The sequence below is a fragment of the Dendrobates tinctorius genome, unplaced genomic scaffold, assembly GCF_039654945.1.
Source record: "Dendrobates tinctorius isolate UK_male_01 unplaced genomic scaffold, ASM3965494v1 ptg000128l, whole genome shotgun sequence".
NCBI classification, from domain to species: domain Eukaryota; kingdom Metazoa; phylum Chordata; class Amphibia; order Anura; family Dendrobatidae; genus Dendrobates; species Dendrobates tinctorius.
The window spans coordinates 20,619,833-20,633,933 of NW_027361796.1; the positions used below are offsets into that span (position 1 = coordinate 20,619,833).

Here is a 14,101-nt window from a genome sequence, read left to right on the forward strand (position 1 = left end):
GGGGAGAAGTGAGAGATTACAGGGAAGCCATGTATCCTGCATGGGGAGGAGTGAGAGATTACACCGGCAGCCATGTATCCTGTATGGGGAGAAGTGAGAGATTACACCGGCAGCCATGTATCCTGTATGGGGAGTAGTGAGAGATTACACCGGCAGCCATGTATCCTGTATTGGGAGAAGTGAGAGATTACTCCGGCAGCCATGTATCCTGTATGGGGAGAAGTGAGAGATTACACTGGCAGCCATGTATCCTGTATGGGGAAAAGTGAGAGATTACACCGGCAGCCATGTATCCTGTATGGGGAGAAGTGAGACATTACACTGACAGTTATGTATCCTGTATGGGGGGAAGTGAGAGATTACACCGGCAGCCATGTATCCTGTATGGGGAGAAGTGAGAGATTACACCGGCAGCCATGTATCCCGTATGGGGAGAAGTGAGAGATTACTCCGGCAGCCATGTATCCTGTATGGGGAGAAGTGAGAGATTACTCCGGCAGCCATGTATCCCGTATGGGGAGAAGTGAGAGATTACTCCGGCAGCCATGTATCCTGTATGGGGAGAAGTGAGAGATTACACCGGCAGCCATGTATCCTGTATGGGGAGAAGTGTGAGATTACACCGGCAGCCATGTATCCTGTATGGGGAGAAGTGTGAGATTACACCGGCAGCCATGTATCCTGTATGGGGAGAAGTGTGAGATTACACCGGCAGCCATGTATCCTGTATGGGGAGAAGTGAGACATTACACCGGCAGCCATGTATCCTGTATGGGGAGAAGTGAGAGATTACACCGGCAGCCATGTATCCTGTATAGGGAGGAGTGAGACATTACACCGGCAGCCATGTATCCCGTATGGGGGGAAGTGAGACATTACACCGGCAGCCATGTATCCTGTATGGGGAGAAGTGAGACATTACACCGGCAGCCATGTATCCCGTATGGGGAGAAGTGAGACATTACACCGGCAGCCATGTATCCTGTATGGGGAGAAGTGAGACATTACACCGGCAGCCATGTATCCTGTATGGGGAGAAGTGAGACATTACACCGGCAGCCATGTATCCTGTATGGGGAGAAGTGAGAGATTACACCGGCAGCCATGTATCCTGTATGGGGGGAAGTGAGAGATTACATCGGCAGCCATGTATCCTGTATGGGGAGAAGTGAGAGATTACACCAGCAGCCATGTATCCTGTATGGGGAGAAGTGAGACATTACACCGGCAGCCATGTATCCCGTATGGGGAGAAGTGAGACATTACACCGGCAGCCATGTATCCTGTATGGGGAGAAGTGAGAGATTACTCCGGCAGCCATGTATCCTGTATGGGGAGAAGTGAGAGATTACATTGGCAGCCATGTATCCTGTATGGGGAGAAGTGAGAGATTACACCGGCAGCCATGTATCCTGTATGGGGAGGAGTGAGAGATTACACCAGCAGCCATGTATCCTGTATGGGGAGGAGTGAGAGATTACTCCGGCAGCCATGTATCCCGTATGGGGAGAAGTGAGAGATTACTCCGGTAGCCATGTATCCTGTATGGGGAGAAGTGAGAGATTACACCGGCAGCCATGTATCCTGTATGGGGAGAAGTGAGAGATTACACCGGCAGCCATGTATCCTGTATGGGGAGAAGTGAGAGATTACACCGGCAGCCATGTATCCTGTATGGGGAGAAGTGTGAGATTACACCGGCAGCCATGTATCCTGTATGGGGAGAAGTGAGACATTACACCGGCAGCCATGTATCCTGTATGGGGAGAAGTGAGACATTACACCGGCAGCCATGTATCCCGTATGGGGAGGAGTGAGACATTACACCGGCAGCCATGTATCCCGTATGGGGGGAAGTGAGACATTACACCGGCAGCCATGTATCCTGTATGGGGAGAAGTGAGAGATTACACCGGCAGCCATGTATCCTGTATGGGGAGAAGTGAGACATTACACCGGCAGCCATGTATCCTGTATGGGGAGAAGTGAGAGATTACACCGGCAGCCATGTATCCTGTATGGGGAGAAGTGAGACATTACACCGGCAGCCATGTATCCTGTATGGGGAGAAGTGAGAGATTACACCGGCAGCCATGTATCCTGTATGGGGGGAAGTGAGAGATTACACCGGCAGCCATGTATCCTGTATGGGGAGAAGTGAGAGATTACACCGGCAGCCATGTATCCTGTATGGGGAGAAGTGAGAGATTACTCCGGCAGCCATGTATCCTGTATGGGGAGAAGTGAGAGATTACACCGGCAGCCATGTATCCTGTATGGGGAGAAGTGAGAGATTACACCGGCAGCCATGTATCCTGTATGGGGAGAAGTGAGACATTACACCGGCAGCCATGTATCCTGTATGGGGAGAAGTGAGACATTACACCGGCAGTCATGTATCCTGTATGGGGAGAAGTGAGACATTACACCGGCAGCGGAACCACTGGGACTATCTGCACTGTGCGGAGCAATAACCGCCATATGTGCACGTGACCTCAGCCCATACACGGCCCTGCTCACCGCTCTAGCACACAGCTGCAGTGCTCTGTCATACCCTGTGTGACCGCTGCACTGCGGCCTCCGACCAGCCAGGAGAGCACACTGCGTGACGTCACCAGTCAGCTGAGAGCAGGGAGCCTTCCCGGAGACAGGGGGCGTGGTTACCGCCTATAAGAGCGCAGGCGCCCGAGCAACAGGCAGTCCTCCCTTTTCTGTGCAGAGCGCATGTGGGTGGTGAGCCTCAACTGGCACCTGTGGTGGTTTGGCAGTAGGGGGTGGTGTCTCAGCTTTTTGCGGTTTTTCACTTAGCAACATGGCTGAGACGGTGCAGCAGCAACAGGTAATAACTACTTCTGTCTTATGTAATGTGCAGTGCTACTGAAGGGCTGCTGGCTACACTTAGGTGTGTGCATATACATGTATTACAGGGTGTGGAGGGAGATCTCTGCTCTATATAGATGTGGCTGGCTGCCTTTTATAGAGTTTTGTATTTTCCGAGCCCCTTCACTTAGTCCTGTAGTTAGATGGTGCCTGTGTCTAAATACAGGGTTATATTGTATCATGGGAAGAGGCCATGTGAGCCCCCTCTGTATATGACCCGTGTGCCCCCTTGTCTTGTGAGATGCCCACTCATGCAGGATGTTGGCACCCAGGTGTGGGGCTTTTGCTGGGTTGTACTAAAAAAAAAAAAAAAAAAAATTAAGAAATGAAAATAACTAATAGGCCCAGAAACATGGGTAGGGATAATAGACTTCTTGTGCATCTTGGCCATGGAATGAATACACATCCTATATAAACAGGTGTATATTGTATTCTCTGAGCTTGATGGGTGGGGAATGAACATGTTTATATGGGATGTGTGCATTCCCCTATCATCTACATATATTTCATGTTCATTCCCCACCTATAAAGATCAGGGACTATAACATGCTGTGCCTTTCTTGTAGTCCAGATGTACTGGCTGTGGTGGTGACTCAGGGGAGTGGGTCATAGGAGCAGGAGCTGGCTACTGTGGGTAACTCATGTGCCTGCTGCAAAACAGAAATGAATATTTGCTGCTTTCCATGTACATGGGTGTGGAAGGCAACGAAGAATCTTCTCTATAACTTCCTGGTATGCATGGGCCCCATCAGAAAACTTTAAGAAAAAAAACCATTACACTTCCTGGTGCTCCCTTGCAGCCTCTTGTTCTGATGCCATCAGCTGCTTAATGCTTGTAAGCAGCCCATGGCAGTCTTGCTGCTGTCCTCACACACCGTCCCAGTGTGCAGAGCGATGAGTATTCTGACAGCTGCCCTTCAGCTTGCAAAGCAGCATATGCTGTCACTGCAGATGGCCAAGTTGCAGAAGAAATCTGTAATGCCTCTCCATATTTTTGGACCTATAAGTTATGTATGTTCATTCTTATTTATTCCTCCTCTTTCTTCTTAGTATGTCCCAGCTCTGCCATATGATGGTGACTGCTGTGCATGGTCCCAGGTATGGGATCTGTGTGGCTCCTTCAGGCTGGGGTCTGGTGTAGATCTATAGTTCTCAGCGCTTACTGGTGTCCCCAGTGAGAATCCTGCACATGGCTGATCTGTGGCTCAGTGTTAGGCCAGAGTCACACTAGCGAGACCTACGGATGAGTGCTATGTGAGGGGGAAAAAAAAATCTCATAGCATTCGTCCTAATGTTAATATATGGGGCAGCTCCCATCAATATATATATCTTTTTTCTTCTCGTCCGTATTATATGTGCGGAGGGAATGGCAGAGTTCTGTGATTTGCACGGTATTATGCCTGAGACTCGCCAACACAAGTCTGTGTTTGGGGTAAAAAACAGATCACACATGGAGCATACGTGTGAATTGTGAGAAATATTCGCTGGTGTCCTTTACAAAAGCCGGCAACTCAGTGCGCAATACAGTAAAATCACACTGACAGGTTTAATAAAGAATAGATACATACACATAGAATATAGAATACTATATTATTGCATGGTTCTACACAGCATAATAGCCGCTAAATCAATTGCCGGCTTCTGTAAAATCACTAGAGAACCTGACATATGGTATACATATAGTAAACCATGTCATATCAAAACTATTTATATGTTTTAGTGTTTACTAAATTTATTAGTTTGTTAGGAAGATTTTTGAACTCTAGGGGTTAAATTCAAGACTATAATCACAGAAAGGGAGAGGGAAAGCCAGTGACTGAGGACAGATATTAATAGCCTAGGAAGGAACCATGGTTATTGAGGAGGGGGGGGGGGGGGGGGGGGGCGCTTAAAAAAAAAAATCTGCCCCAGGAAAAGCGCCAATTCAAGCACTTGGCCTCTATTCCCATTGCCTTTAGCGGTGGCTCATGGGTTAATAAGAGGTTAATGTCATATTGCAATTGAAAGGTGACGTTAATCTGGTTTAATAATGACTGTGTCAATAAGACACCAATCCATTATTTATCCTTTAGTAGTAAAGGGTTAAACACTCACTAATTAAATTATTTTAATGAAATGATAATCTTTAACCAAATTTATTATGCTGCCAATCCACAGAATCCCTTGTGCTAGAGTCATACATAGCGACTTACCAGCGATCCCGACAAAGATATCAGCGTGTTACGATTGCTGGTAAGTCGCTATGTGATCGCTGGTGAGCTGTCTAACAGACAGCTTCACCAGCGATGCCTAGCGCCCGACATTGCTGTGTTCGTTAGCGCTGATGCCATATCCCTGTGTGTTAAAAAAAAAAAAAAAATTGTGCTCACCTTCCGACGTCCCACACAGCCATCCTGCCTCTCTCCACGCTTCGGTCCCAGTAATCCTTTGCGAGAATGTCAGTCTTGCGGCAGCGCGATGTCATTCGTGCAAAGGATCACTGGGAGCGTGGAGAGAGGCGGGATGGCTGCGCGGGACGTCGGGAGGTGAGAATAACTATTTATTTTTTTTTTTTTTTAACATCTGATCGCTGGTCTCCCGCCTGTCACACGCAGCGATGCGGGAGACCAGCGACGAAAAATATGTCCAGAGGTTACTTGCAGCGATCCCAGCAGGGGGGCCGATCGCTCTCTCACACAGCGAACTCGCTGTTGTGACTCGGCAGCAATCTCGCTAGCGAGACTGCTATGTGTGACTCCTGCTTTATCCTGTAACAAAAAAATAAAGAACCAGCAATATCATACCTCTCTGCAATTCAGTCAGGTCCCCTGCTGCAGTCCATGTCAGCGGTAGTAAGTGAGGCTGCGTGGAGTTCCCGGCTGACCTAAGGTAAACTGACAGCATGGGGAAAAAGTTCAGAAACTTTCCCACGCTTACTAGTTCATCCCCGGTTAGCCGGAGTGCCTGTGCCAACATGATTTCATTCTGCAGTGGTTTACAGCTGGGACGGTAGTTTTGGCACTGGTTTCTGTTGTAAACTAGTTAACCCCTTGTGATGGGCTGCAACAGGGGGACCTGACTGAACTGTGGAGAGGTATGGATATTGTGTGGGTGGCTTTTGTTGCAGGATAAGGGATTCTGTTGGATTGGCAGCATAATAAATTTGGACAAAAAACTAATTATTTCATTAAAATAATTAGTTTAGTTTTTAACCCTTCACTACTATAGGATTAATAATGGCCAGGTTTCTTATTGACACCTCTCCATTATTAACCAGGCTTAATGTCTCCTTTCAATAGCAAGGTGACATTAGCCCGTGAGCCACCACTAAAGCAATAGGAATAGAGGCTTAGTGCCAGAAAAGGTGCTGTCAGATGTTTGTAACTGGTGGGGGGGGTAGCTTCAATAACCATGGTTCCTCTCTAGGCTAATATCTGCCCGCAGTCACTGGCTTTCCCTCTCAGGTGGAAAAATTACTGCAGGAGCCTACACTTTTTTTCTTTTACAAATTTACCTGTTTAACACCTACATGTCCCAAATTTTACACACTAATCTAATAGTCAAAGACCCAAAACTAAATTAGTTTACTGTATGTAAACCATGTGTCACTTCATGTTAGGCTCTGTTATGATTTTACAGAAGCTGGCAATTGATTTAGCGGCTAGTATACTATCTAGAACTCTATGAAATATATATCTATTCTTTCGTTTGTGTTTTAACCTGAAATTGGGATCGGTTGTCTTTTTTGCATGCCAGCGAGAAAATCTCACCACATAGCTGTCACACGCATGCTTAGATGTGAGAAAATCGCATCCCGGCATTACAATTGGATGACATACAGAGCACTGTTCATGAACATCTGTGTGATTCTGGTCCATGAAAAACACTTTTTTTTTTTTTTTTTTTTTTTTTTTTTTCCCCACACATTGTGTAACTCCAGCCTTAGATCTGTAATGAGGCTCTATAGAGATAAATGAGCTGTCCACTATCTGTTCATAGCCAGTGGCCCTTGCATGCTCTCTATGTAAGACTATTACTGAAATGTGTTTCCCACAGCATCATAATTAGTACATTGGTGTTTGTGCAAACCCTCCAAGTATTTTTCAAGAGCTTTTCTTTTTCTCTTCCTTAGAATGTGGTGGTACGGCTGATAAACCTCCCACTGGTGAGCTCTACCTATGACATGGTGTCCTCTGCCTACGTGACCACTAAAGACAACCATCCCTACCTGAAGTCTGTATGTGGCGTTGCAGAGAAAAGTGTGAGGAGTATCACATCTGTGGCCATCACCGGTGCCATGCCAATCCTGCAGAAACTCGAGCCTCAAAGTAGGTTTTTCCACTAGCAACTTATGTGGGACACTGTTTGTACTTGTGTCTCTCTTACTGCATTGAGCTATAATTGCTGCCGTTTTATTAAGTTTCATGATCCAGTTCTCTAGACTGTATTCTTGCATATTCAGTTAATGTGGTCTGTAATAAACCAGCAGAGATCAGAAAATGACAGATGGAATGGTTGCATAACTTGCACCTTCAGAAGACATCATTGTTACCCATGCTGATCAATCTTGCTCTATGGTGTTCACACGTCCATGCACAACACGCATGGCTTTTTTTTTTCTTTTTTTTTTTTTTGTGATGGCAGATGAAAAGGGCTTAGTGTTGTGCATCCATTTTTTTAACACAGCTGACACTTGTAGTGCTTTTTTCATCTGTGTGAATGAGGCCTTAAACTCACAGGGGGCTGACTGATTTCTCTGTAGAGCTGTCACCAGGTTTTTTTTTTTTTTTTTTTTTTTGCTACCTCCTCTGAGCACCATAATGCAAGGAATCACTTATTTTTCTAGGTGCAGTAGTTGTGATCAGTTGTGCTGGTTTAGCTTTCTATGTATATTGGCAGTAACCTACTAATGTGCTGGGGGCATGGTTGGAGCAGATGACATCTGGGCTGCTATGCCAGCAGGGATGTCTCATCAAATGCCATAAGCTACTGTGATTCCAGCCTAACTCAGAAGATCTCTGCTGTCTTCTAAATAGAGATGACTACTGCCTCAGATGTCCCTTTCTTCCCTTCACAGTTGCTCTGGCAAACAATATGGCCTGTGTTGGACTGGACAAGATTGAGGAGAAGTTGCCTATTCTGTATCAGCCTCCTGAAAAGGTAAGCTGCTAAAATGATGCTGAACCTTACATTTCACTTCAGCTTAGATTACACTAGTGCCATCTTGTATATATCTTAGGTTGTGGCTAATGCCTCAGAAGCTGTTGTTGGTGCCAGAAATGCTGTAATACATAGTATCACAGGAGTAGTGGATAAAACAAAGGGCGCTGTGCAAGGTGGTGTGGAGATGACTAGGGCAGTTGTGAATGGCAGCATTAACACTGTTCTGGGAAGCCATGTAGTGAAGATGATGAGCAACCGTGTGGATTCTGCACTAACGAGGTCTGAATCTCTTCTGGAACACTACCTGCCACCAACAGATGAGGAGTTGGGTAAGCCAAAACCTACTAAGCCTGCCAACTTGTGTGCTCAAGGTATATTGACTTTCTGAGGGAGTCCAAATACTAGCTTGTCTGGGTTTCTTTAATGAAGCACGCATCCAAGGCTTTATTCTTAATAAACTGCAGCCATTATATTTTATATAGCATTGTGTAATTAAAAGAAATCTGTCACTTTTTTTTTTTTTTCCTTTCAACTGCCGGCATAGACATCGCGGGGCTTATCTACAGCATTCTGTAGATAAGCCTCCGATGTAACCTGAAAGAAGAAAAACATGTTATACTCACCGAGGTGTCCGATGGGTGTCGCCGGCCTGTCCGGCACCTCCCTTCATGTGATGACATCCTCGTTTCCTGTCCTGTAATGGCGCAGGCGCACTGCTCTGACCTGTTGAGTCCTGCAGTGCACAGGTGTCAGGAGAGGCCTGGCACCTGCACACTGCAGAATTCTGCTCTGCCCTCAACAGGGTAGAGCCGTGCACCTGCGCAGGAGCCATTTCAGGATGGGAGAAGAGGATGTCATCACATGAAGGGAGGTGCCGGACAGGATGGCAACACCCACTGGACCACCCACCTCAGTGAGTATAATATAACGTGTCTTTCTTTCAGGTTACATTGGAGGCTGATCTACAGCATTACAGGATGCTGTAGATAAGCCCCTGATGTCTATGCCAGCAGCCAATAGGGGGGAGGAAAAGGTGATGGATTCCCTTAAATTGCTCATAACTTTCTACCCAATTGTTTTCCATTTTCTACAGTTTGTAGATGCTGGAAACAATTTTTTTTTTTTTTTTTTTTTTTCCTTCTTGGGTCATCCCTCTGACTCCTCACCTGGCTGCTCTGCTTCTCCTAAACCCCCTTTCCCCCTCCACCAGGGTCTTTCAGTGACAGAAAATAGACTTCCTGTCTCTACACAAGACTAGATGAATATTCTATTACATCTAGACCTAATGGAAAAATTAGGTAGAGGGGCAAAATAAGCAACTGCAAGCACATGACACTATGTAGGATTGCAGTATATTAAACTGATGGGAGTGCTTCCTTAAGAACCTACATTACTGCTCCTTAACACAGGTTTAGCAGAACAAGTCAAGGATATATTGACTGCTGTGACAAGTGATCTTGCACTGTTAATTTCTGCATGCTCAACAATTCACAATTGTGTAGCAAGCTGTTGAATATATGGACATAATTCCCTCCTTCCTTATAGCTAAAGAAGCAAGTAGGACAGAAGGCTTTGAGGTGTCCCAAGCTGAGCCTGGTTACTACCTGCGCCTGAAATCCCTCTCTACTAAGGCCCACAAGCGTTCTTATCAACAGGCTTTGACCAGGATCAAGGATGCAAAATGCAGGAGTCAGGAGGCCTTTGCTCAGCTCCAGAGCACTGTGATCCTGGTTAGTAAATCTACTTGTAGTCTTAAAATCAGTCATGACCTCCATGAGTCTTCTGAAGGCTGATCTCTTTAATGTTGACTGGTGTGTGACAGTACCAGTCAAGGATGACTGCTCTCGGCAGTAACTTTCATAGGGGGAGGGATAAATAAACCAGTTGCAGTGCATGTACTTGCACCTGTCTTCCATGAACCCAAGTAAATGTATTACTTCTTTTAAGCTTGCTTATGCAAGAAAAACTGTGAATGATGCACAGGAGAACGTGTACAACAAGTGGGTCGAGTGGACAAGAGGCACAGGAGCAGATGCTGGTGGGGACACTGAGGATGCAGAGGTAATGCCATTGCTTCAGAAGGCTTATGCTAGGCATCATTTGTACATTAAAATGTAACATGTCAATTTCTAATTGCAGCAAATTGAATCCCGCGTACTAACCATTGCACAACATCTCACTCAGCACCTGCAGACTACATGCTTGATTCTGGTCTCCAGCGTTCGCAGTCTTCCACAGAATACTAAAAACAAGGTTTATACTGTGGCTACAGATGTTTACCAAAACTTCCACTCTGCCTCTTCCTTCAGAGAAATGTCTGACAGCCTTTTAACCTCCACAAAGGACAAGTTCACAAAAATAAAAGCTAGTATGGATGATGTGCTGATCTACGCGATAAACAACACTTCACTAAATTGGCTGGTTGGTCGGTTTTATCCAGAACTGGTTGGTAGCCAACGTGGGGAGCAAGAAGCAGATATAGGAGATTCAATTAAAGAGGAGTAAAATCCAAGCTTCTGTTGAGACACTGGATCACCTAAATGGATTAATGCTATCTTAAGCTAAGGGCCAGTACTGGCAATAGACCATGTGAAAGGAGTTGTCACTAACATTGGACTTTGTTTTACTTTTGGATGTTTCTGCTTATCTCCACAAATCTGGTACCACTAATGCATAGACACTCACTCACTCTGTACAGTTTCCTTTTTTGTGCACTTTTGTATAAATAAAACGCTGCATTGATTGTCTGACATGTTCTTTTTGGTTTTTACTTGTATTCATTGAGGATTTCCTCAATGCTCATGAGATGTCTAACATTAGTCTGTGGACAGTACTACCTAGTAGCTTTGTATGCTCCAATGGCCTCTGGAAGTTTGTTAGTGGCTAGAGTACTAAATGCCATCAGAATGGGGAATCTTGATGGATGCATTTTAAACTTGGCTTTAACCCCCTTTCTGACATTTGACATACTATCCCATCCAGGTGACCCGGACCATGGAAGGGATAGTACGTCATGCCCTTTGATGCAATACCACGACTTGCTGTAAGTCAGTGTTCACATTAAAATTCCAATGGCATCTTACGGTATGTGCACACATAGTGAAATCTGCATTTCCGCAGCGGCTTTGGCTCTGCAGAAACGCAGCAGATTTTGCTGCATTGTACAGTACCTTGATTTTTCAATGGAAAAACAGTGCACATGCTGCAGATTTTTCCACGCAGTCTTTGCTGTAGTTTACAATCCACCGCACGTCAATTGTTTGGTGCAGAAACACTGCAGCTTTACATCTCATCCATTATGAGGTGTAAAACCACAGGACTTTTGTCCTGCAGTTTTCTCTCAAATCCCCACACCCAAAAATCTACGTGTGCACATAGCCTAAAGAAATGGTGTTGGCCTCCTGAGCGCTGTGACTGGCTGTTCAGAATTGAACAGCCAATCGCAGCCTCCTAATTTCAGCCAATGAGGTCTCAGGCTAGGATCGAGTACCAATGTACTTGATCCTAGGCTGGAGCCTGGCAACACCAGGCATCGGCAAAAACTACCTTGACTGGCACAACTGCCAATTGCAATGGTATTACCACGCTGTAATAGCACCGATCGTAGGACAGGCCCAGCAGGTGCTGGTTGGCACGATCAACGATGATGATCACAGGGCACAGCGGCAGTCACACATTGACCACTCTGTGCCTTGCTGGTGACCTGCCTAGGAATTGGAGCTGTGAGCTCTGATCCTAGGCAGTTGCCATAGTCACCAAGGCCAGCAGAGATTGGTGGTATCAAATGATCACATCGATCCCACCGATGACAGATCACAGCAGTGGTGTGACCTGTCTGCTCTGCAGGGGTCCTCAATCTAGCTGAGAATTCCTGCAGAGCGGTCACATCAAGAGCTCATGTGCTGGGTATTATGGTGCCACAATCCCTGCCAAAGGGGAACACTACAACTGTTTCCTCATCCCTGCCCAATCTATCTCCATCTATCCCAATTCTTCCCCCCCCACCCCCTTTATGGAGGAAAAGTAAATTTAAGATGGACAGTAAACATACTTGATGTGAATTTGTGTATATCTATATATATATATATATATATATATGGGAAACAGCTGGAATTAGGAAGAGATGGTGTAGGACCTGATTTTGGCCACTAGGGGGAGGCAAAGAGCAGGAAAAGGACAGTGCAGTACTGCGGTTTGGCCACTAGAGGGAGACAAAAGAAAGCAGGGAAAGGACTTAACAGCAGCTAATGCTAAAGAAACCGTAGAGTCATGGTGGGTGGAGTTACAGGGGTCTCAGGAGCGGAATTCCCAGGCAAGGGAATAAATAGAGAGAGTTCCAGAAGGAGAGAGAATCCAGTCCCGGAGGAGTTCAGTGCTGCACAGGAGGAGACGGACTAGCTCCGGGAGGGACTGAAAGAAACAGTCAGGGGGGTGGCCCTGACAGGATAGCCACACCATAGATGCACGGGGGTACCGGACGGACTCGGACAGGCGAAGCACTGTGGTTGTAGGCCTAGGGCAGCCACAGTGATAGAACCGAGAGGGACGTCACTTTAGGAGAGAGGTGAAAGGTACCCGGGCCTGTGTATATGGAAGCTGTCGTGTTGCTGTGGTCGTCGGGAGGATTGCCAATAAAGAGGACCTGTTGAATGTACACCGTTTCTGTCGCCAGTCTGTTTTGCGGCAAAAAAGGTACCACCCCCAGTCAGCGCACGTACCTACACTCGCTTTTTTTTTTTTTTATCAGCCCCCTTTGCGCCAACTCCGTACACACATCCCACAGCCGCCACACTTTAACCCCTTCCTGACATCAGACGTACTATCCCGTCCATGGGACCCGGGCCCCTATGCCCATGGACGGGATACCGGATGGACTTGGACAGGCGGAGTGCTGTGGTGGTAGGCCTAGGGCAGTCACAGCGATAGAAACGTGAGGGACGTTACTTTAGGAGAGAAGGTGAAGGGTACCTGGGCCTGTGTACAGAAGCTGTCGTGTTGCTGTGGTTGTCAGGAAGACTGCCAATAAAGAGGACCTGTTGAACGTACACCAGTATCTGTCTCCTGCCTGTTCACGACGAAAAAGGGACCACCCACAGTTGGCACATGATCCTGCCAACTACGCCACTTGTAGGTACATCTCCACCAACGTCAGCGGTGAGACTGCACTGAAGACTTGGAGGACCCAAGCTGCACGGGTTGAAGATTAACCACTGTGGATTACAAAACTGGACTGTTTGGGATTGCTGGCTTTAATTAGAAGAACCTTGAACAAAAAGGACTTTGCAGAAATGGCTGTGGCATAGAAGTGCCTGAAAGAATAGCAGGACTTCGCTGCCAAATTGGACTATCAGGGGCTATGCCAAACCCACCCTTGGGGGGAGCGGTGTACATCAAGTGACAGCTGCCCCTTCCCACTGAACGCTGGAAAATGGTTGGAGGGGCCAGCCCATGCCCCACCCAAGAACAGGAGTGACCCTGGTGAAAAGGCTGGGTGCGGCTGCCTAGCACCATTAAGCTTCTGAACAGTGGACATGATGAGTGGAGATAGAATAGAAAAAATTAAAAGAAAAAAAAAAAACAGGGTTCAGGTTACTCATCCAATTTCCTAACCACAGCACCATCGGTTTATTCCTATTACTGTGAAGCACTAATAGTTAATAAGTCTCTAAATTTAAAGGGCTTTCTAGACATAAAGGAGTATGATGGAAATAAATATAATAAGACCACATTAAAAATACTTCCCTTATAAAACATGAATAAGATCTTTTATAACAATTAAATAATCAGCCCATCAGGTATTTTATGGTGAAATTCTTTAAAAACTCCCGCAGAAAAATAAATATTAAAAGACATCCATAAATATTAACCCCTTCACCCCCAAGGGTGGTTTGCACGTTTATGACCGGGCCAATTTTTACAATTCTGACCACTGTCCCTTTATGAGGTAATAACTCTGAAACGCTTCCATGGATCCCGGTGATTCTGACATTGTTTTCTCCTGACATATTGTACTTCATGTTAGTGGTAAAATTTCATTCAAATAACTTGTGTTTATTTGTGAAAAAACGGAAATTTGGCG

At 46.1% G+C, this 14,101-nt stretch overlaps 2 protein-coding genes across 2 annotated transcripts in view; both read left to right on the forward strand.

Moving 5' to 3' along the window:
* The first annotated feature begins 2,701 nt into the window (after positions 1–2,701).
* LOC141047586 (perilipin-2-like) lies at positions 2,702–10,769 on the forward strand. The gene is made up of 7 exons (XM_073542734.1): positions 2,702–2,839; positions 6,992–7,187; positions 7,937–8,019; positions 8,099–8,351; positions 9,568–9,752; positions 9,970–10,083; positions 10,162–10,769. Exons 1-7 carry the CDS (start codon positions 2,813–2,815, stop codon positions 10,525–10,527), a joined length of 1,224 nt encoding a protein of 407 aa, XP_073398835.1. The 5' UTR covers positions 2,702–2,812; the 3' UTR covers positions 10,528–10,769.
* The window catches only part of LOC141047585 (perilipin-2-like), a 75,406-nt gene continuing 64,011 nt past the window's right edge, over positions 2,707–14,101 (forward strand). Inside the window, exon 1 of the mRNA XM_073542733.1 lies at positions 2,707–2,839. Within this exon, the coding sequence (XP_073398834.1) occupies positions 2,813–2,839 (27 nt within the window). The 5' untranslated portion in view covers positions 2,707–2,812. The remainder of the gene's footprint in view (positions 2,840–14,101) is intronic.

Excerpts from the sequence above, each read along its gene's own strand:
- LOC141047586 (XM_073542734.1), top strand. The coding sequence starts at position 2,813 with ATGGCTGAGACGGTGCAGCAGCAACAG. Across the intron at positions 9,753-9,969 it reads TCCAGAGCACTGTGATCCTG|CTTGCTTATGCAAGAAAAAC; the intron begins GTTAGTAAATCT and ends ACTTCTTTTAAG. Across the intron at positions 10,084-10,161 it reads GGGACACTGAGGATGCAGAG|CAAATTGAATCCCGCGTACT; the intron begins GTAATGCCATTG and ends TTCTAATTGCAG.